General features: G+C 39.4%; 1 protein-coding gene across 4 annotated transcripts in view; it reads left to right on the top strand.

Annotated features, from left to right (window-relative positions):
- Positions 1-1143: 1143 nt before the first annotated feature.
- PTPN2 (protein tyrosine phosphatase non-receptor type 2) overlaps positions 1144-21967 on the top strand; it is a 33042-nt gene continuing 12218 nt past the window's right edge. For 3 of the 4 annotated variants that reach the window (XM_082498911.1, XM_082498912.1, XM_082498913.1), the window contains exons 1-6: positions 1144-1439; positions 4692-4782; positions 12379-12479; positions 13036-13134; positions 14287-14424; positions 21710-21919. In XM_082498911.1, the coding sequence (XP_082355037.1) occupies positions 1251-1439; positions 4692-4782; positions 12379-12479; positions 13036-13134; positions 14287-14424; positions 21710-21919 (828 nt within the window). In that variant the 5' untranslated portion in view covers positions 1144-1250. The remainder of the gene's footprint in view (positions 1440-4691; positions 4783-12378; positions 12480-13035; positions 13135-14286; positions 14425-21709; positions 21920-21967) is intronic. The other variant, XM_082498914.1, reaches the window with a different exon arrangement.

A 21967-nucleotide genomic window follows, 5' to 3' on the forward strand; every position in this document is an offset into this window, starting at 1 on the left:
GTGCGGCCACGGGCAGGACTGTGCAGCTGGTTGTCGCACTGACAGCAGGTGCCACACTCAGCCCCTGCGCGCCTGTACAAACCCGGTGGTGGAGCACTCTAAGGGGACCCCAGGGCTGATGGGGCCCGGTGAGGCCCAGACACCGCTCCACAGGCGGCGGGCGCCGCTGCCAGGAGTGGCAGAGTGGGGCGGGGCTAATCCACGAGGGGCGTGGCTAACCGGCAAACGGGGCGGGGCTAACCGCATGTAGGCGATAGAGGGGCGGGGCTAACCGCCGGGGGCGGCAGAGGCGGGGGGCTGAGGGGAGCGGCTGGGTCACGGCGGAGGCCCCTCGGGGGCGGCAGCGGGCGGTTAAAAATGTTTCCCGTGAAACCTCCCGGGTGGTGAGGGGGTGTGTTGGGGGCGAGTCCCAAGTCACGTCCGGGACAGGGACCCTGCTGGGTGGTGGTGGTGGTGGTGGTGGAGGTGCCAACGGCAGGGCTGTCACTGGGGATGCGAAGGGGGAGCCCGGCACTTTAATCCTCTTCCCCTGTGCGCTGCTAATTACCACCGCGCATTTGTAAAGTGGCCGTACGTCACTCAGCAATCCGTGCTGAGGTGCGAAGCGCAGCCCGCTTGGCTGCAGGGCGCTTCAGCGTGCGGCAGGTTTCCCCTGCTGCTCAGAGCTGAACTGACCTTCAGTTTCGCTTGAGCGTTTGTGGAGCGGTTTCCTTGGGGGCTTTCTCCCTGAAGCAAAACCGCAGGGAGCAGCTTGCATGCCGCCTCACCGCATTTCTGCTTTTGAGGCGGCGAGCCTTGCCGCCATTTGTTTCCCTGTCACTTTCGTATATTCGTCCTTCTGCCCTTTTGTTTGTTTTGTTTTTTAAAAAAACAAGGCGGGGCGCAGGCAGGCGGGCCGGCACCGCACCGAACCGGGCCGGGGACTCGCCGGCGCGCTGCTGGCTGGAAGCTCTCACGCACTGGCTGAGGTCTGCCCGTGCTTTGTCCTGCCCGTGGCACTGGGACAACACACGGCCAACAACCACTTCCCCACCGAAGTCCCCCTGCAGCCGGCTAAGGCACCACGGAGAAGCGCGGACTGGGCCCCCAGGGCCCGACCGAGCCACCTGAGGGCGACCCCCCGCCCCCCTGACGTCACTCCAGGTGCTTCCCTCCTCCCCGGGGGCGTGGTCTCGGCAGCCCTTGGCTGGGCGGAGCCGTGGGCCGCGCATGCGCCTGGCACCGGCGGCACCAGGACCCGCTGCGAGTGTATGTGCGTGCGCGGCGGCGGCGGGGCGGAGCGCGCTTGCCGCTCGCGTGTGGTGGGCAGCGCGCGAGGGGCTGGCAGTTTGTCGGCCTGCCGGCAGGCTCGCGCTCCGGCTGCCGCCGCCATGTCCGCCGTCATCGAGCAGGAGTTCCAGGAGATCGATGCCACTAACGACTGGCAGGCGCGTTATCTGGTGAGCGGAGGGGTTCGGTCCGGTTCTGGGCGGGAGGGGGAGCGGGGAGAGGGACGCCGACCGGCAGCCCCCAATTGCCGGTACGCGCCGCCTCAGCGGGGAGCGGAAGTCGCTGGGCCACGACTCGTTTTCAGGTGCAGGCAGCGAAACTGCGGGCGGGCGCTGCGCATGCTCGCGGTCGGCGGCCGCCGCGTCTCCCCGGGAGGGGGCGGTGGGAGCGGGGTAGTGCGCAGGCGCAGTGCGGGGCCCCATGGCGGTGCGGGTGCTGGTGGCGCATTGCGCATGCGCCGGCTCGGCGGCGGTCTCCTTCCCCCCCCCCCCTTTTCCTCAACCGGGTGCGGGCGGCGGGGTGCGGAGGGCTGAATCAAGCGGCCTGATCTGAGCCGGCCGAGGGTGTTTTCCCCGCGGTTTGCAGGCAGAGCGGAAAGTTATACCTGCTAATGTGGATCCGGCTAAGGCTTGTCACGGCCCCTGGGTTCGCGGCTCCGCCGCTGAGACGCAGCGGTTCCTCAGGCACCCGCTCCCCCTCCTGTTACCTGCCGCCTTCGCCTGCTTGGCGTCGGCAGGAGACCGGCTCAGAAAACACACTGCCTGCCCTTTTTCTCTAGAAACAACACCGATTACTAACTGTTAAAGCAATAGTCTTTGGGTCAGGTCCATAAAATGGACCTTATGTATAAGGTTATAATACTAGAGCAGTTGCTTAAACCAGTATGTATTTTACAGTGGTCTTTCACAAATGAGGAAAACCAACCCAAAATGGAAGTTCTTTTTAATAACTTTGTTGTACTGTACTCTGTTAAATTGCCTGTGTATGTGATACCTGTGTATGTGCATTTAAAATATATTCTCTCTAGATGTGTATTATGGAACTGAACTGTGGTTTGAATTTAGCAAGGGACAGCAGAAAATAAACTGTGCTAAATTAATGAGATAAAAGTAAGAATTTTGCAGCCAGTATTTTTCATGAGGTAAAAAAGTACACACACACACATTATATCTGGTATATCCAGGCTGAACAAGTAAGTTTGCTTTTGCAAGTCATTATACTCGGAGAAGTAAACTGAAGGTAAAATTGTGTCCTAAACTTTGTATGTGGATTTCCTATTTTTAAAATAAAGTTTCTCTGTATTACACTTTTATGTTTTCCTGATTTTGTAGATTTTGCAAATGCAGGATTTTCTTAGGTGGCTTAACACATTTGTTTTATACTGAAACCAGAGAATACGGATCCGCTTAAAAAATAAGGGAAAACATCAAGTGATGCTTTTAAATAGTACAAACTTGTAAAAAAAAAATTTCATTGTTGACTACTTGTTTCTACACTAAGTTTTTGTTTAGGAGAGTATTTTCCTATGATAGTGTTATATAAGAAACATACACGCTTGCCCTGAACAGTGTAAGTTTGTCTGAAGAAAAAAAGAAGTTAGCTATTGGGGTTTTTTATTGTTCTTGCTGAGACCAGTTTTGTATATTTGCCCTTCAGTTCCATGAATTTGGCAAGACTTGTCGTAAAATCCTATGAAGCTTGGAATATTTATGCTGACTCCTGGAGCTCCTGTCTAATCTGAATACTGATTTTCACTTTTTTTTTTAATGCAAGTTTTTCTTGTGTGATATGCCTTAACGTTACATCTGTCATCTGGTTTGTTTCTCCAGTTTGCAATGGCTGGATCGTATGTCGAAAACATGATTTTAGAACTAGTCATTAAACTTCCTTAGGTTTAATTCTTTTCAGTAAGGCCCCTGCCCCATCACTGTAGTAGTGTTTCTAGCTGCTTTAATGTTTCTTGACTAAATAACAGCCCTGTTTCTGTGCACAGAGGGTGCCAGTGCTTTTAAAAACAAAATATGTTGTATCCTGTTGTGGAGTAATACAAAATTTACATTTTGTGGGAACTTGGTTGTCAGTGCCTGCCAGATGCATTTATTCAACATGTGTGTGGTTGTTCCCAAAGCTTGTAAGCCATAGCAGCTAGAGGAGAGGACAAGTTCCAGCATGCTGTATCAAAATAAAAATGATTGTCTAATAGATCAAGACATTTTTATACAGATATGTAAAGCATTGGTGCTGGACAGTTGCCGCTCCACTTTGTGGTTTAGGTTATTTACACATTGGCGCTGCACTTAAGTAATGTCACACACCAGATGCTAAAAGTCGGAGCTTCCTTATGTATGTTAGATTTCCACTGAAGTCCTTTTTGGCTGTGTTGATTGTCTGGGAATATATAGACTATTTGGAAAGTTTGAGAAGACATAGAAGGCAGTGGAAACATAGAGAAGACTGAAGAATGCTTAGTTGTAAAGAGAAGTTTAGATGCTCTTTGGGACATAATGATCACGTGTAGCAACATCACGTAGAAACAAAATGAGAATTTGAAGTAAAATATTGTTAATTCTGTATCGCACAATGTGTGTGTTGAGATGATATCAGTACAGAGATATAAAAGGATAGTTCAATTCATTGGAGGCTGCTCATCAATAGCACTCTAGTGCTTTCAGTTGTCTACGTAAATGTGTTTATCTTAGTGACATTGTGGAAAAGATACACTCAGAGGCAAAAAATTAATAAAAGTGGACATTCAGAGTATGTGGACAGTATGCCAAAGTAGTGTGTAAATGAGTATGTTTGAATATCTTCCAAATGCAGATTATTGAAAGGTTTGTATTAATGCCTGGGGAGAAACAGGCTGTGATTTCATATTGGTATTTGGAGTCTAGAATTGTTCCTTCATATTGAAGCATGTTTAACTACAGGTATAGGGTTGAACTGTCAAACCACCAAGAATAATCTTGTGGCTGTTAACAGCAGCCATAAAATCCTTCACTAGTTCAGTTATCTTTGTGGGGATTTATGCTGCCAGTTGATGTAAAGGAGCTAGCAGTATACTGCTGTCAGTTCTGTCTATCTGAGCCTCTTATTAATGTGAGAGATAACACACAATTCTGAGATAAACTGTAAGCATAATAAATATCTGGGTTTTTTTCTCCCTTTGTTCCTGCTACATCAGTTGCTTACCAAATTGTGCTTATGTTAGTTTGGCGGTGTTAGCCAAGTGTGAGATCTAAGCAGCAAGAGCTTGGCCAAGAATGAAGCGCATGTTTTTTGAGTGAAAATAACACTAGGGGTAGTAAACGTTGGTTTACAAATGTTAATTATTTAAGCTTGAAAGTCTTACAATAGAATGTGTAGAACACTAACCATAATCAGCTTACTGGCTATAAGTAAATTACACTTTTTGTCTTTTAAAGGAAATTCGACATATGTCCAGTGACTACCCTCATAGAGTTGCAAAATATCCAGAAAACAGAAATCGAAACAGATACAGAGATGTTAGTCCATGTAAGTATCTTTTCTGTAAATATTGCAGTAAACTTTCTAGACTTTTTACTTCCCCAGTTTACTTTTAGACACCATAGCTAATAAATCACAGTCACTGTAGCTTTTGTATTTTGTTTATTTCTGTAGGTATGTATCTCATGAGAAATGTGTTTTTCCTAACACATACACAAATGCATATAACAGAAGGGAGAAAAGTCTGCTGGTTAAACTTATTGTGCTGAATGGTGAATGAGAGATGATTGCAATCATAGTTATTACTATATAGGTAAATGTTTGTGAGTTGCAAAGTAACACTTTAATTTCCTTATGAGAAAAATATCTTTAATATTGCTTTATTTGTCAAAAAAATCAACATCTGCTGCGCACAGAAATTAAGTTAATAAGCCTTGACTAACACAGTTTCCTTTTGGGCTAAGTGATTTTGCACATTTACAAGATTGTGTGGATAAGTGCCACTGAATTTCTACTGTTGATTTAAAAATACTTGATATTTTGTTATTTTTGTCTGTTTGGAAGAATGTATGCATAGAGTTGTTCTTTAATTTTCTCAATGCAAGTAGCTATGGTATGGAGTGCTAACTGCCATAACTTTGTGACATAATGATTTTATATCTCAGGTGAAGGCAGCTTTTTTTTTTTTTTTTACCAGCTTCTTTGCTACTGAAGTGTTGTGGACTTTTTTCAACAGCATGTACTTTAGAAACTGTAGTCAAAAATCGTTATATAAAGACATGTGAGCAAAACATTACTAATATTACCAATAGCGGAGAAATCTATCATAAATCATTTTCAAAAGGACTAGGGAAAAAAAAATTCAGTACAGCCTTAATTTTTCTACAAAATATTGAAGTTGGAACAGGTTAAATGTTTGTGTGTTCTTTAGCATGAAGTTTCCCAGAGCAACAAAGGCTCAGAAAAGCCTTCTTGTTACTGGATAAAGAATTTTTGAAGGGTTGCTGGTGTAGTGGGGCTTTTGGTTTGAGAGCCTAAACTGAATACCTATTGCAAGATTTGGAGAAGTGCTGAACTCCTTGTTTCCAGTTGAAAGTTGTGGTAACAGCACTTCTCAAAATTACACGGAAAGGGTCTCGGATTGAGTCACGCTGGTCAGATGCAGCACTGTGTGCTGCTCATTAGACTGCTGCCAGACTGCTAACTTGCACAGTGTATTTGCACCAAATGGATCCAGTCTGGCTTAATGCTGAGTCTCAATACTGCACTCTGATGAAAATGAACTTCAGAGTTCAGTGCATAGCCTCTTTGCTGCGTCTGCATGGCATTCCCCAGTATCGTCTGAGAAACGTACAGCTCTGAAGAAGATACCTCGAGTTAGTCAAGGCTTACTAACTTCCACTGTATGCTCAACAAAAGGGGATAGGCCTCTGCTGGGCCTTTGTTCATCTGTGCAGAGGCACTTACGTGTCCCAGCTTTGCTGTCCTGTTACAGCACAGAATTAGTATCTTGCCAGTGGTAAAGTGGATCATGTTTTGTTCGCTTTCTGTTTCATACTTAAATTGGGATGGGGGTTGTAAGAAGAGAAAGCAGGAAATTGGATTTGAACCCATGTGACCCAAGTTCTATTCCTGGGTCCAGTATCTTATACAACTTCTGTGGCAGATGTGTTCATGCATTTACCATCTTTCCCATCCATGTATTTAATTTCTTGGGCACTACTGCAGCTGTAGAATGGCAGCCTATCTTCAACATATTTGTGGTTTTTCTCTCTTTTTTAAAAAGAATGTTTCTAAAATAAATAAATAAGTCATTGTCTTATTTAAGTAGCATCTAATAACGCCTGTGATAATATCTCAGAGGTGTGAGTTGTATTCATCTCCTGTAGTTTTTCAGAGCTCAAGATTTTCCGTAATCATGGCATGCCTTTTACCATAGTGAAGAGCACTAAACACCTCTGTGTGGTCATGGCAAAGCCTCCTTCTGTAATGCTTGTTTAGCCAGGAGGAAATCAATTACATGATTATATTAATACCTGGACACTGTGCAGGAGCAGAGAGACAGTTAGATAAAATGTAGTCTTGAAGTAGTAGTTGGGCTCAGGAAAGGGTTAGAGTCATTACATGCTAGTTGACATGATGACTGAACTGAGACGGTGAGCTTTGTGGCATGTCTCAGTTGTTAGCATTTATAAAAGAAAGAAGGGGCCACCAAGATAGCCTGCAGAACTGGGCATTAGGAGCAAGGCTGTATGAGGAGAACAGCACAAAACACTGTATTTGAACTAATTCGTGTTGAATTTTATGTCTGTGTTTTCAAATATGACTCATAATTGTATCTGTAACAATGGTGAGAGGTGGAAGGAGAAAAAGACCTCGAAGGGAATATATGATAAATAGCATTCCAAGATAACAGTACCTAAATTTCAAAGCAACTGGGGTAAAAGCTGTGCAGTTTGGTTACTGTGATGAACACATCTAACTGTGGTGCATGTATGCAAGGAACTGGTATTGCAGAAATGCAAGACAACTCAGTCTTACACAATCTTAACATCTCAGTTCTTCACTTTTCAAATTTTACTGCTTTTTAACAGTGTTTAAATGAAAAACAGGTGATAATACTAATATTGTCTGACAGTTAAAGGCCTTCAGATCTAGCAGTTAAACTTTTAAGATCTAGCTACTTAAACATATTGTAAGACATAAGACATAATTTGATGAAAATGTTTTATTTCTCCATAGCAGTGAGAAAATGCTTTGTCAATCTAAAGAGCGGCCGAGCCAGTATAAAATCTGAGGTGGTATGTCTGCAAGAGGAAATGCAAAGATTATTCTGTTTTATGGAAAAGATGTCAATTACAAGTGCAGGAAAAAATGCTTTGGATTGGTTTGCCCCATTTAAACCATAATACACAGGACAGGTACACTGAAACCAACTTGTGTCTGTTACGTATGTTTCTGGGTAAAAGTTGATTTATGTTAGCTGGGAAAGGCTAATCATCTTTCCCCATTACAGTTGAGTTTCAGATTGTCTCCAGTTTCATAAATATTTTTGTTAGTGTCCAGTTTTGTTGGCTAAAGAGCTATGGTGTGTATAAGTTTGGTTGGGTAAAAGCCCTTAGGAATTACTGCCTAGCCAAAAAAAATAGCAGTCTAGCAGTTTGGTATTAGTCTAGAATAAAGAGAGGAATGTTTTGGCTATGCAGTACTATTGAAACAGGAAGTTAATCTGAAATAGGTTTGGTTTGACAGCCAGTCATTTCCTGACAGATGAAACCATTTCTCAGAAAACATTGTTAAGAGGAAAATAACTTGTGAGGTTATTATGCTTTATTGATAACTTTAATGAAACTCTAAGATTTCGGTTATTACTTTCCTTCTAAATCTTATCCTTAGTTGATATCAGAGGAGTCTAGTGTCTCAGATTGACTGTAAACACCTTTAGAGATCTGCTTACTGTGTTCCCAGATTTAGAGTCAAGAAGGAAATCCCCTTGGCAAAATTGGCAGGATTTTTTTTTAATTTTTTTTTTTTTTTGCTTTTGGAGGGTAAATGGGGGTTTACGCAGTTTTATCTTTAGCCTTCCTTTGTAATGTGGTGTGTAGCCCAGTATCTTGGGTCATCTGAACGTTTTTGCTTGATAGATCATGTTGCTGTTGGAGGATCTCGAGAGGCAGTGATTTCTCTTGTTTTCTTCCTGTGGCCATTAGTAGACTTTGTGTTGGACCTTTCAACCATTGGCTTACAGTTCTTATAGAGGATGTACCAGGGAGAGAGGAATGTGAAGTGTATTGTGCTTTACAAGGAACAGAGTTGGAGCTGATGTGGATGGTTTTGCACGTAGCGCTGATTAATTATCATTGCAAAAATGTTCCCTTTCTGTCCTGTGATGCAAGTACATGTGCTGAGAACAGGGAGATGTTCTGTTCAAAATAAGCCTACTGCATTTCTTGTTGTCCATATTAGAAGCTGACATGATGATTTTTATTACGTTATCTAATGATTCTCTAAAACATCTTGTTACCAGAAACCATGGTACAAATAAACTCAACATGCTGCTTTTGGAGATACTTCTTTCTTTGGGGTTGGGGAAGAATTTTATAGCACATTCTGATCTAAACTTTATTGTATCTTAAGTTTGTTTTTTGTTTTTTTTTGTTTGGTGTTTTTTTTTCACAGACCTGCTTAAAAGTATAAGGATCCTGTGCAGTAGTTATGCATATATTTCAGTATTAATACATTTCAGTTATGAGCTAGGCCATGGTTGATATCATGGCACTCACTGCGTACAACCAGTGGCAGGGTGGGGAGAAGTCACTTTGCCTTTCCTTTGCCTTAGGCTACCTTTGAAACTTGAGACTGTAAGTCTAGTGACAAAGTATGGTACTTTGAATAATTTAGCAGCTCAGATAGACGAGATTTAGATTAGTGAAATGAAGGGGATTTGCTGGTAGGTGGAAAAGGGTCAGACTGGGTCATTAGGATGGCTTATGGCTACATGTTTTATTTATGACTTTCTTTAATCCACTAAGTAGCATTTCACCCTCCTTTGCTGTTAATAGCTCTGTATTTGGGGAACCAGAGACATCTCTTGGGTAAAAGATAATTTTTAAGTTATACAGCGGTTTCACTTCTAGAAGCAGTTGTTTTCAAATAAAAACCTTTCATAAACCAACTGCAAGAACTCTATGATGTAAAATGTCAAACGTTTCGTATCTCGGTTTTAACTGGATATGTCATTTTCTTTTTTAGCAGGGAGTGGGCAAATTGATGTGTAATGTGAAGTCTTGGCCTTATCTGAGACACGGGGAGTGGTGTCAGTGATATCAGTGGGACAGGGTTTCGCTTGAAGTGGGTAATAAGAGTTTGCTTATCTCGGACAGGGTTGTTCTGGGAGTAGTTTTTTTTAGTGCAGGAGCCAGAATGAGAAGCATTTTTAAGGTTTCCACTTCCTTTTTGGGCTGTATAGTTTGTTGAAATAGGGGAATTAGCACTTCAGAAAATGAGTACTATATTTTAGCTGTTGTGGGCATGGAAACATTTAAGATAAATCTTTAAGATAAGATTTAAGATAGGTTTTATCATTCATATAAATCTGAAGTATTTTGTAACTGGAAATGATTTACATATGGGAAATATGTTACAACTAACTCGCTGTCAAAAGTTGGCTTGCTTCATTTAATTCAGAAGAGCAAGCCAGGGCTTGAATGAGGTTTCTAGGTCATTGTGTCCTTCAGGAACATTTTCCCTTGAAAGAAGGGAAATCAATATATTCTAGTGGCTTGCTTTGTCCTGTGGAGTGTGTTGCCAGTGTATTTGTGGGACTGCCTCTGTTTTAGTTGGGGAGGAAGAGGGACACTGTCTGTGCATAGAATTAGTTGTAAAAGGGGCTTTTAGAAAAATGTTCAGCTTTTTATTTGTCATGTTTACAAAGAAAAATTGATAAGAAGGGTAAAATAAGCCTGAAAATGTGTGTAATGATTATGTTAGGAAACCTCATTAGGGCTTCGGCAGTTATCTCCTACTGGCAGCAATACAGCAGCTGCTGCTGGGTGATTAAACTGTTAACAGTGCTTGCTTACGTCATCTTTCCGAGAACACTAGTACCGGTATGTGTGATTTACTATAACAAGATCTTAAGTTTTTCCTGTTGGCAAATGACATGTAATATTTACAAAGGTCTTGGTTTCTCTCCAGTAGAAACATTTCAGATAAAGTGATACATGAAAGGAAAAAGTAACACTTTCCTATCCAGACAAAATAATACAAGGAGATATATTTTACTTTAAAATGCACGTGTCTTGATTTTACTGTCTCTTAGCTTTGGTAATATTTTTGTCTTCATACAGATGTATCAAATTGTTTTAATACTCCTGAAAGTCAAGGTGGTGTTGCCTTACAGCTGGAATGCTAATGAAAACAGACTAAACCAGTAACTTTCTCATACTTTTGTATTAAAAATAGTTTTCCTGCATATTTCTGTTCTCTGCATGTTTATATGTGACTGCATATAAAAACTAGCAGCCAAAGGAGGTAGGATAACAACCCCAAATCTCAGTCCTTCAGGGGGAAAAAAAAAAAAGTAGTAATCTACTGTTGACTTCTTTCCTTGAATCCAGCAAGATCCTCTTTGACTGTTGCCAATAGTAGATAGATGAGGGAGAGCATAAAAGGACATCAAGATCTAGTAAGCGTACTTTTCCCAGGTTTCCACATATATGGGAGGTATTTATATGAGCGGTCCGTAGAACAAGAGTCCATTAGCTTTTTGCCTATCTGGAGTCATATTCATGAATTTCTTAGTTAAGCCTTGTGCTATATAGACTGGCTGTGATACAGGGCCTAAATCTGAGTTCAGCTGTCATAGCTACACAGGATGTGATACTTGGTAGTTGTTCATGTCAAAACTCATTAATTTTGTACATTTCTCAAGATGTTTGTCAAAAGGAACTTAGCCTTTTGGTGCTGGGATGGGAGAGGGAGAAGTAAGCTGACATTTTAAGAGCAGCTGTGACATTAGTCTGTACCCCAAATGAGTTTTGTGGGTTAGACCGGGTGAAAGTTGGTTAAAAACTGGCATTGCACTGTTTTTATTCACTCTCAGCTCCGTTGGTTTCTTTATGGACTTTCTTCCTGTAATGTGTTAAAGTCTCTTAAATTCAGTTTGCCATTTTTTAATTACTCTTCTCATAACTGTCTAGGCAGTTGAGCTTCAGGGGGCTTGCAGTCACTTGGGTCTCATTTCCTAGCATGCAGTTGTGTACAAATTTTAAGCTATGACAGTCTGATAATCTTTCTCATATTGATACTAGAATTTTAAACGGAGTTCTTTGCTTGTGTCTGGCATAAATAGGGGCATCTTCTGTCTTGCCTGTGCAATTGTGAGACTGAAGCTGTGTAATTAGATTAAGCTTCGTTTAATTGGAAGATTTGTTAAATAGATACGTTTTTGCATGTGGCCTTCAATATTTTTAATTTGTGTAGCATTAAACAATAAATTACAGGGAAAATTAAATTGATCAAGGCTTGGTTTGAATTATTGCAAGTAGATTTTTTTTTTTTTAGCTGTTTGAGTTTATGATTCTACTTCAACCTATGAAACTTTAGTTCACCAAATGCTTTGAAACTCTGAACTTAAAGGAAGCCTGGTCTAGTGAGAGGTATCCCTGACTATGGCAGGGGGGTTGGAACTCGATGATCTTCAAGGTCCTTTCCAACCTAAACCATTCTGTGATTCTATGCAGCAGAGTGATCTGGTGTGGTAGGACAGAGTGCTGCCTGGTGTGGGTTGTGGTGCTGTTGTATTAAGGAAATGCAAGTGTTGAGGGATGGCTGTGAGCATCTTTTGGCATGTGTGGGACGGTATTTTGTTTAGTATTTTTTTTAGAGAGAACAGGGTATTCCAGTTTTCTGAGAAGCTTCTATTAATAGCTGCCTGAAATTACTCTGATGGAATGCTGAGGGGAGGATGAGACAGGCAGTTGTCAGTTACATGAGAAATTAGTTTCATGTATATTTGTAGTTTGACATTTGGTTAGTACTGCAGAATTTGTTTCTAATCGCTTGTCAGACTTAAACTTACCTGTTAGAGAGTATTCGTCAAGATGGATGCATCATTAGTTCTTAATTTTCTTTGAATTTTAGATGATCACAGTCGTGTAAAACTGCAGAACACTGACAATGACTATATCAATGCCAGCCAAGTGGTCATAGAAGAAGCCCAGAGATACTATATTTTAACACAGGTAAGCAGTACCAATTACTAGGTTATTATAGGGATTGAGAATCTGGGCGAGGGGGATTTGTACAGTTGTGATTTGTATTTGGATGGTTCCTTGTCTCTGTATATTATATATGTCTCTTACTAACTGCCTGTTTGATCTAGTTGTGAACACGTTATTTTATATTTTAAGAAAAAGTTCATGGGAATATTTAAGTATGAATAATTTACTCTATACAAAGCTCTTCAAGTATTTCTTGTTCTTTTGGAAATAGGTTGCAACAATACTTTTACCCCTTATTTCATTTTATACCTTCTGATCATGCCTGCAGTACCTTTTCTTCTAACAGCACAATAGTATAGATGCCCTTCGTTTTTTTTCTTAAACAACTCTTAAGTACTGAACGATCTGTGCAATGTGGTTTCTTTCTTGCCTGTCATTTCTGTCACTCTACTAATAATTTGCTTATACTTTTCAGAGGAAAACTTTTTCCTGTTTTGCACAGTAAACTATTAACTGTGTTCAAACACTGCTTTCCCTATGCATTCTCACGCCCCTTTTTTTTTTCTTTACTACACAGGGTCCACTACCTAATACATGTTGTCATTTTTGGCTAATGGTATGGCAACAACGAACCAAAGCAGTTGTAATGCTGAACAGAATTGTTGAAAAAGAATCGGTAAGTAATATGTGGCCTAAAGTTGTAAAGTAAGCCACATAATTTTAATAGTTGAACAACTTTTGATTGTTATGTTAAAAGAACTAACGGACTTCCTCACTGGTGTACAGCATAACATGTATTTAATATAACATTAAAGTGATGGAGCTAAGACACAAAATTCATTTTGATGAAAACAGTATCTCATAAATATTCACCCAGAAAGGTAAAAGTAACATCCTGAGAAAGGAGGACATACAGATAGAAATAAGATGGAGTAGAAGCAGTGTAAGATGCTCTAGAACAAAATGGAAGGTGAGAAAATGAGTTTGAATTAAAATATGTTTAGATTATTTCTTCTAAATCTAGCAGAGTAGTTTATTTGTTAGTCATCTTAACTGTTTGTAACAATGAAGACAAGCTGCTGCCAGCAACTGTCAAACTGATCTAGTTACTTTTGATTCTTTACAGCTGGTGCTATACGTGTAGAATACACAAATCTTCTGTTATGATGTAGTTTTTCTGCTAATGTGCCTAAAACCACTGTGGACTTTAGTTATAAATGCATGTCATTTGAGGTTTATGGGTTTTCTTTGGAGTAGATTTGTTAGTGAAAAAGATTTGACTAGTCCATTAAAAAGTCACTTATTTTCTTATGCAAAAATTTTCCTACAGAAAGTTGGAGTGCAGGGCAAGGGGAACAGTTTTGCCTTGCTTTGTTATTATGCTTTTGTTTCACGAGAATCTTCCAGTATTCAGCTGGGAACAGTGGATATGTTACATCAGTTATATAAATGTGCAAGTGTGGCCCTCAGAAATGGAGGGGAGAAATGTTGCTGGAATAGCTGAGTAATGATGTTCACCACAGAGAACTAGCGGGGGGAGAGGGAGAAGGGTTAAGGTGTATCTCAAAACATGCTAGTGCTGTGGTGAAAGAAAGCATAAACAGATAAAGCTGGAATGTGTAATAGCCATTGAAACAGTTGTAGTAACTTGGCTGTAAACATTACGGACTTTGAGAATTCCTCAAACTGGGAGCAGGTACTCAAGTCTACTGTATTGAATAACAGAGTCTCAGAAACAGTTCATTCAAAGCCCAAGACCCTAGGATACTTAACCAGATTTTTCTTCTTTTTTTTTTTTTTTTTCTCCTTTTTAAACAAAATATATTAGGTGAAGTGTGCACAATACTGGCCAACAAAAGAAGAGGAAGTTATGACGTTCAGTGAAACAGGTTTCCGTGTGAGGCTAGTATCTGAAGACGTCAAATCCTATTACACAGTACATCTACTGCAATTAGAAAATATCAACGTAAGCTTTTCTCAGTCTATAGCTCATATTCCTGGGCTTGAGTGTATAATGAAAACCGCTTAGCATATTGTCACTACAGGTTTGATTTAGCTTTTACACTGAAAATTTTAATACACCTTGCTTCTGATAATGTTGAAGATGTATGTGTCACACATAAGCAAGTGAGTTAGACCTGAATTAATCTATACATTAAGAGATAACAGCTTCAGCTTTTTTATACTTATGTTTTCTGTTTGGCAGTACCTTAACATGCTGAATTGTAATTGATGGTAGTGGTGATTCTAAGAGGAGCTGTGAGAAATACCCTAAAAGGAGGAAGCTAGGAGTTGAAAATTCTGATTTCTTTTGAACATCAGAAATCAGACTCAGTAATTACTATTTTTTTAATGGAACTTTAGTTTTCCATATAATTCAGTCCAGCTGTCTAAGTTTTTGGGGGGAGGGGTGATTACCACCTGTAGATAGGTAACTTTCTCGTCTTGCTTACCTCCCCTTTTGCTCCACAGGACCAACCATCCTTTTCTCTTAAAAATTAAGCACTTTGACAATTTAATCAAGTTAAGCTCAAAAAAAATGTTCCTGGCCTGAGCTTGGGTTGGAATTTGCTGCTTCTGTTTCAGAACTGAAGACAGGATTGAAGAGCTTGTCTGTTTGTTCCAGCTATGTCTTGTAAGATACTCTCTCTCCCTATAAACCTTGCCTTATATTAATCTAAAGTGCTAGTATGGCAAGTTTTATTCAAGGTTGTCTTTTCAGTGGATTTTGGAAAGGAAAGCTTGAAGATGTTTCCTTGCATGTTGTTTTATACAACTAAACATTGATATATTGGGTCAAAATTATTTGAATTTATAGTAACTATTAATGGTACTTTGAGATAATGTGAGGGAGGCTTCAAATTAAAAAACGAGATCAACATGATAAAACTTGGCATGTTGTTTCATGTCTATTCTATGTAAGAAGAGCTTTATGAAATTCTGTCCTACTGACCTGAAGAATTTCTGTTTAGTTGTTTGTTTATTGCCAGCAAAGGCAAAGAAAAGAGGAGTAGTGCTTGTAAGCTTGCGTCTGAGAAATAATAACTTTCCGTTTTGGAAAGCTGTGGCAAGTTTTCCTAACTACTGAAAAGGCTTCTTTGTGGAATTGTCTGGCTGACGTTGGCCCCAAATCTTAAACTTCCTATTTTCAAAGGATGCAATTTTTATGGTATTGGTATGTTTGGACATAACATTAGCTGGAAAATGCAGAAATCCCCTGAGGAACAGCACAGCATGTAATAGACTTTTGAGTTGGAGCTGTTGAGCACTTAAATTTCTGGGTTTGCTTTGGACTGGTAATGCAGGCCCCTCAGCGCTGTACAGTTTCTTGTGTGTCATGTAAATCAGTTTCACAAATACTTAGCAAACTTACTGTATTGAATTTTTATTTTAATGCCCTAGCACTCCTATAAAGCTCCAGGAATATTAACTCTAAATAATAATTTTTATATAGAACAGCTGCAAGAACTAGAACATACTTGGTTAATCAAACAGAAAAAATACATATTTTCTAGAATAACACTGTGAATGTTAAGTGCAGCCTTCTGTAAGAATTTGATAATTATACTATAAAACTTGTGGGAACTTGAGTATTCACAGTAACTTGAAATGTGAGCTTAACTATGTTTATACAAGTTACTCTGGAGGGGACTTTGGTGGAGCCAGAGTAGTAAGACATTTAGCCACTTGACGCCTGGAATATAAGATGACTCACAAACAAAATATACTCTGAATTCCAAGAATCCTTAAGAAATTTTAGTATTTCCTTGAAAACAGAGAGAACTAGAATTGTCTTCATAATAAAACCATACTGAACTCAAGTGAATTTGTATTACTGCAACAAATATCTCTAATATATAAGCAAAATACATATGTATGAAGAGTAAAGTGCTTGTTTAACGTTACCAATGAAACGACCTCTGAATATTCGATTGGTTTTGGTGGTGGTGTTTTTGTTTTCTTTTTGTTAAAGAGCAGTTAGAAGTACAGGTGGGGTTTGGAGGGGAGCAATGTTGGGTTTTTTTTAGAATTAGATCAAGGCATTTGGTGGTTTGATTTGTTTATACCTGTTCTAGGCAAACATTTGGTTTTGCTGATGCGGCTAGCGTAGTCCAATAAAGCTTTGGAGAGGAGATGGTGTTTATTGGTATCTTTCAAAAAATTCTGAAAATATCTCTAATGTGCTTTGTCTTGCTGGTGATTACTGTGGAATTTCCTTATTTTTTGCCTGACCCAGTCTGCCTTTTGGTTCATGGTGTGTTCTCCATCATTTTGTTGGTGTCAGCTGTCAGCTCTTCTGACAGTTGACTGCTACTTTGTGCTGTAATTGCTCAGGTTCAGAATTCTCCTTGAGCAAAGACTGACTGTGAAGGCTTCCACAAACCCTTCCCTTTGCTGGAAAATCAGGGTAGAAGGAAAATACTGTGCTCATGTTTAAAAACTTGTAATCATTCATGTGTGAAGCTATTGCACGTCTGTGACTTGAAGCGAAGTCTCCCAGTACGCTGGAGAATTAATAGTTAGGTGTTTATGAGAGCCTTTTGTTAAATCTGTAAAATAACCTGATTGGATGGAGTTGCTAAATTTTGTGACAATACTATGGGAAAGTTTTTAGATATTGGCAGTTAATTTCTGGAAGAGTCCACCTTGTGTTGAATATGTATTTTTATATTATTCTTTATTGCTGCTTTTAGCTTTCCTTGTCACAAGTATAAGTACTGGTCTTTAGAGAAAGAAAACTTTTGTTTTCAGTAATTTCTCATGTGGCAACCCAGATCACCTGGAGAAAGATACAATGTGACACATAATGAATGCTTATAAGCAAAACCCCACTAGATTGGTACTGGGGAGTTCAGGGAAGCTGTGGGAAGGCTTCAGTACTTGCGGGAGACTGGGGGCTGACTGGGTGAGGAAATGGAGCGGTGGAAAGGAATTGAAGTTGTTGGAGGAACCTTGATGAATGTATCTCGGACTGGGTTCCTAGAAATAAAAATAAAGCAGCCAAAGGAGAGGTTGTGCAAAGAAAATATTTGCTGGAGGAACAAGGACTAGAAGAAATGAACTAGATTTGATGTGACACTGATGGTATGATACTTTAGAGTAAGGACCTTTAATAAACCCCAAGTGGAATCTTGAGTCCTCTGCAAATAACAAATATTTGGAAAAAACCATCAGCAAAATGGATTCTCAATGTAGTACCAAGACTCTGTGTGGCTATTGCTGTCAGATTAAGGTGACACAAGACTGCTTAGTGGCCCTCACTGATCTGGTGGATGAACCAGGGTCAGTGTAGTTCAAGAAGATAAGATTTGCTTTGCTGCTAGTTTACAGTGTCTAAAATTTTAAATGTACTAAGAAGATCTTTTGTGGAGGCAAGCAATCTAATAGCAGGTGGTATTCTGGGATCTAGTGGGAACTTTGTACACAGATGCGTTTATGTATGTAATTCTACAGTGTTTTGAAGGGACTTCTGAAACATGGCATACACATGCTTTTAAACTTGTGCGATATCCTCATACCACTTTGTCAAACTGTAACAGGGTTAATTTTGGTCTTCATGACCACAAAAATAAGACTGAGGTATTAGGAAAGGTATTAGTGTCTAACAGGAAAGGAGAACCCAGACCCTCTTGAATGTTAAGTGTTTGCAGATTCGATGAGCATAGCTATTACCATGTTGACTTGCAGGATATGCACTAGTTATTAAAGAAAAAAAAAAATGTTTGTGAGGATTATTTGTCCCCATTATCTTCATTGCCATTTTTATGTATGTTTTGAAAACCATTTTGCCAAGCATTTGAATGAGCAAATAGGTTGTGGTAAAAGCTGATTTAAGATTTTCAATTTCAGTGCTTAGAATATTGGCCCTACAGCATGGCTTCTTATTTTTATGCAATCAAATTAGTTGTTAATGCACTTAAAGCATGATCATTAAATACAGGACCACTATGGGGTTGTAGGTGTATTTTACGCCTTCATATGTTAGACCATTTCAGTAGCCCTTAAACTATGAAATGAAGGGGTGTGTGAAATTTGACAGACCAGCATTTTTCTGTCTTCACCTGTTTTACTTGATACTGAAGGTATCAAATTCCTTTGAGCATTTTGGTAGTATTTTATTCATGTTCATACTCTCAAGTGACTGAACAATCTAAAGTTAAGTTTTTTGTACCTTTTTGTTTTGAGTGATTAGTCTCTGTAAAAAGGTTATGACAAAGCCTGTTTTGATGAAAATTAATCTAATGGCATTATATTATTTTTCTTCTCAAGTCCTCTTGTGGATGTCTGCTTGTAGCCTGGAGCACAGCTTGTGGTTTGATCATGCTTTGATTGTGCTGTTAGTGTTGCCAGCAGTCAGTGGAGGACTGTGCAGTGTGGTGGTAACTTCATGAGTTTATCGGTTTTAGCTATGTTGGTTATTTACTGAAAGCTTATCCCAGTAGTTTGTGAAACCTTCACTAGAATAGTTTGACTTATTTTCTTGAAAAGTTGTTTGTTTAAGTGTTGTCCCATGATTATTCAAGGATTTTTATTTTTGGTGGCTAGTCTTAGGGAATAAATCTTTGAAGAATATGTTGTGGTTACCATACTGAAAACCATTACTGGTTTTCAGTTATCATACAGAAATGTGTTCCCTGTGTATGACATAGATAAAATTTTATATTACTGCCTGAGTCTTGAAGTCCAGCTTTTTTTCTTTAATAGAATATCTAGTTTCCTGATAACACTTTAAATAAAATTAGTTGTTCTTTAAAATTGAATTTCTGTCCATCAACAGTTGTGAATCTTTAGCAAGCCAAACCTTTTCTCATTACAGTCCTGCATCACTTCACGTAAGTGATAGCTGTGGTGTATGACTCAGTGACAGGGGGAGTTCTTTAAGAAAGGGTGGTACAGATATTCACACAAAGATAGTATTTCAGCTGTAGAGCTTGACTGCCAAGCACCACTTAAAAGAGCCATTCTGTTTAAGAGAGAAAATGTGGGAGGTTTGAAATATTCCAATGGGATTTGGCTGTATGATTAGAAACCACATGTTCAAAGAAGGCCAGGCAGTTCCGGTGCACTGAAATGGGACTCATGAGGAAAGATGAAGAGATTAAGTATTTTTAAAATGAGATGAAGTGATGGAAAATTGCGGGATGGATAAAGCCTTCGTATAGTATGGGGAAAGGGGGGTGGAGGTGGGGGAAAAAAGTAATTCTGTGGGTTAGAGCTGGATGAGTTTTACAATAGCATTGTTTAATCTCTCCTTTAGAAATACCTGTTTTCAGATTAGTATATGAGCAGGGTGACACTTGGCCATGTGCTTGAAGTGCTACTGTTTTGTTTTGGTTTTTTTTATGAGGAGTGCTTGTTATAGTATGTGATCTGAGAAAAAAAAAAAAAAAAACAAACTTTGAAAAAACGAAACAAACAGAAAAAAAACCCAAAACAAAACAAAACCCAGATCACCTTTGTTTTCTATAGATAAGGGCATTTTTGCCTTCTTGAGGTATATGGGAGGCTTTCATTTGAAATGTTATTTAAGAATCTTGAGGGAGAGGGGGAGAATATCAATTACCACTTCAAAGGATCATCTAGATTCACAAAAAACAACTTTAACCTTTGCTTTACCTAGGATGTGCATTTAGCTCTTCTCTCCAATTGTACTCTTCAATTTGTTTGCAAATTGGTAAGTTATTTTTCTGAGGAATAGAGGAATTTGCTTAAGGATGTTATCTTCTATAATTTCCAGATTTCTTATTAAAAAAAAAAAATATATCTCCTTCATGATTTTTAAACAAATGAGCAATTTCAGTTGATTAGTGAGTTAACTCACTAGTTGAAAAACTAGGTACAGAAGACCAGTAGGAAGCTCTCGGTTAAAAATACAACCTTTTTTTTTAATGCTTTGCTTCAGCCAAATAAAAATTGGAAATCTCAGTCTATTTACACAATTTAGGGCTTGGTAGATTTTTTTTTTTCCCTTTGAAATCTTACTGTGTACTCATTTTCCCAGTATAATGGATCAGACTCTGTCCTTGTTGATCTCTTAGCCAAAAGACAAAACATTCCTGGAAGATAACTGTGCACTTAGAGTGAGTTGTGTTAATATCCACTGCTTTCTGTGAAAGTATTGGCAGTCTTGTGGTATCAGGCATTGAAGGCAAAAGAAAAAATGGGAGAGTGTTTTTGTTACTGTGGTAATCACAAACTGGATTATTTTAGTTTCACAAAGGAGTTTTGTATGCTGTCCCTCATAAGAAATTCAAACAGATTGAGCAGGAGATGAACAATAGAATTTATTTAAATTTCATTGCTATATTTTACTGTTGCTGAAAAAAAGAAAAATAACTTTTCTGGAATACATTGATATCTTCTTGTGTTCCAACTTTGTGGAGGTTTATGTAGGTTTCTATGTGGAAAATAAGATAAAATGGAGGGAGGATAAAAAACCTGAACATTTCTAGAATTCCTGAGCTAAATCAGTGATGAAGTTGTCTCAAAATCACTGTAGCAAGAAAAGAAGGGAGGCAAGGAGTAACATTCAACAGCAGGTCTGAGAGGAGCTCTGTAAAGATATGATCCAAACTTGTCATCAAAGCTTTTCAGAGATATACGTACTTTTTTGCTGTCATTTCAATACTTGTGGTTAGTTGGTTGTGTTAGGAGAGGAGCTGCATGGTTCTAAAACAACTGTGTGGTTTTGGAATCCTTTCTTACTTGCAAAGAATGAATACGTCCAGCAGAAGTCCTGCTAGACGGGTTCTTCTAGGCCTTTTCCATAAAGCTTTCTGTTCCTTTCAGTAGTGTGGTTAGTATAAAGGGGATCCCAATACCTCTTGATACTAAAAATTGCTCTGAGCAAGAGTGGAGAGTGTTTATAACGCTGATGGGCATTTTTTTCAGTCATATTAATGCTAGCAGTCTAGTGACTGCTGTCAGCCATTAAGCTGCGTTAATGGCAGAAAAAGAAGAATATTTGTGAGCAAGTAGAAAAGCAAACCAAATATAATATTGGAAGTTTGAGAAGAAGAAAAAATGTGTATGGTAATAATTGCAAAGGGGAAAACTACCAACTTGGATGAAAAACTGCTTCAGGTTGCACTGTTGGTTGTCATCCAACTTGAAGCAAGTTATTGGATTGTTTTCTAAATGGGAGGTTTAAAATAGAAAATAGCTATTTATTTAGATTGGGAAATGTGTGCTAACTAAAGGAAAGTAGAATACTTTCTAGTTGTATTGGTTATTTTGTTTTTTAATTCTAGAGTGGTGAGTCCAGGATGATCTTTCATTTTCATTATACGACATGGCCAGACTTCGGAGTTCCTGAATCTCCAGCTTCATTCCTGAACTTCCTGTTTAAAGTCAGAGAGTCTGGTTCACTAAGTCCTGAACATGGACCTGCAGTAGTTCACTGCAGTGCGGGGATAGGACGTTCCGGCACGTTTTCTTTAGTAGACACTTGTCTTGTTCTAGTAAGTGTTTGGTCATTTTCTCTGTCACCCTTTTCCTTCTCCTGACAC

The sequence above is a fragment of the Vanellus vanellus genome, assembly GCF_965231255.1.
Source record: "Vanellus vanellus genome assembly, chromosome: 2".
Lineage (NCBI taxonomy): Eukaryota > Metazoa > Chordata > Aves > Charadriiformes > Charadriidae > Vanellus > Vanellus vanellus.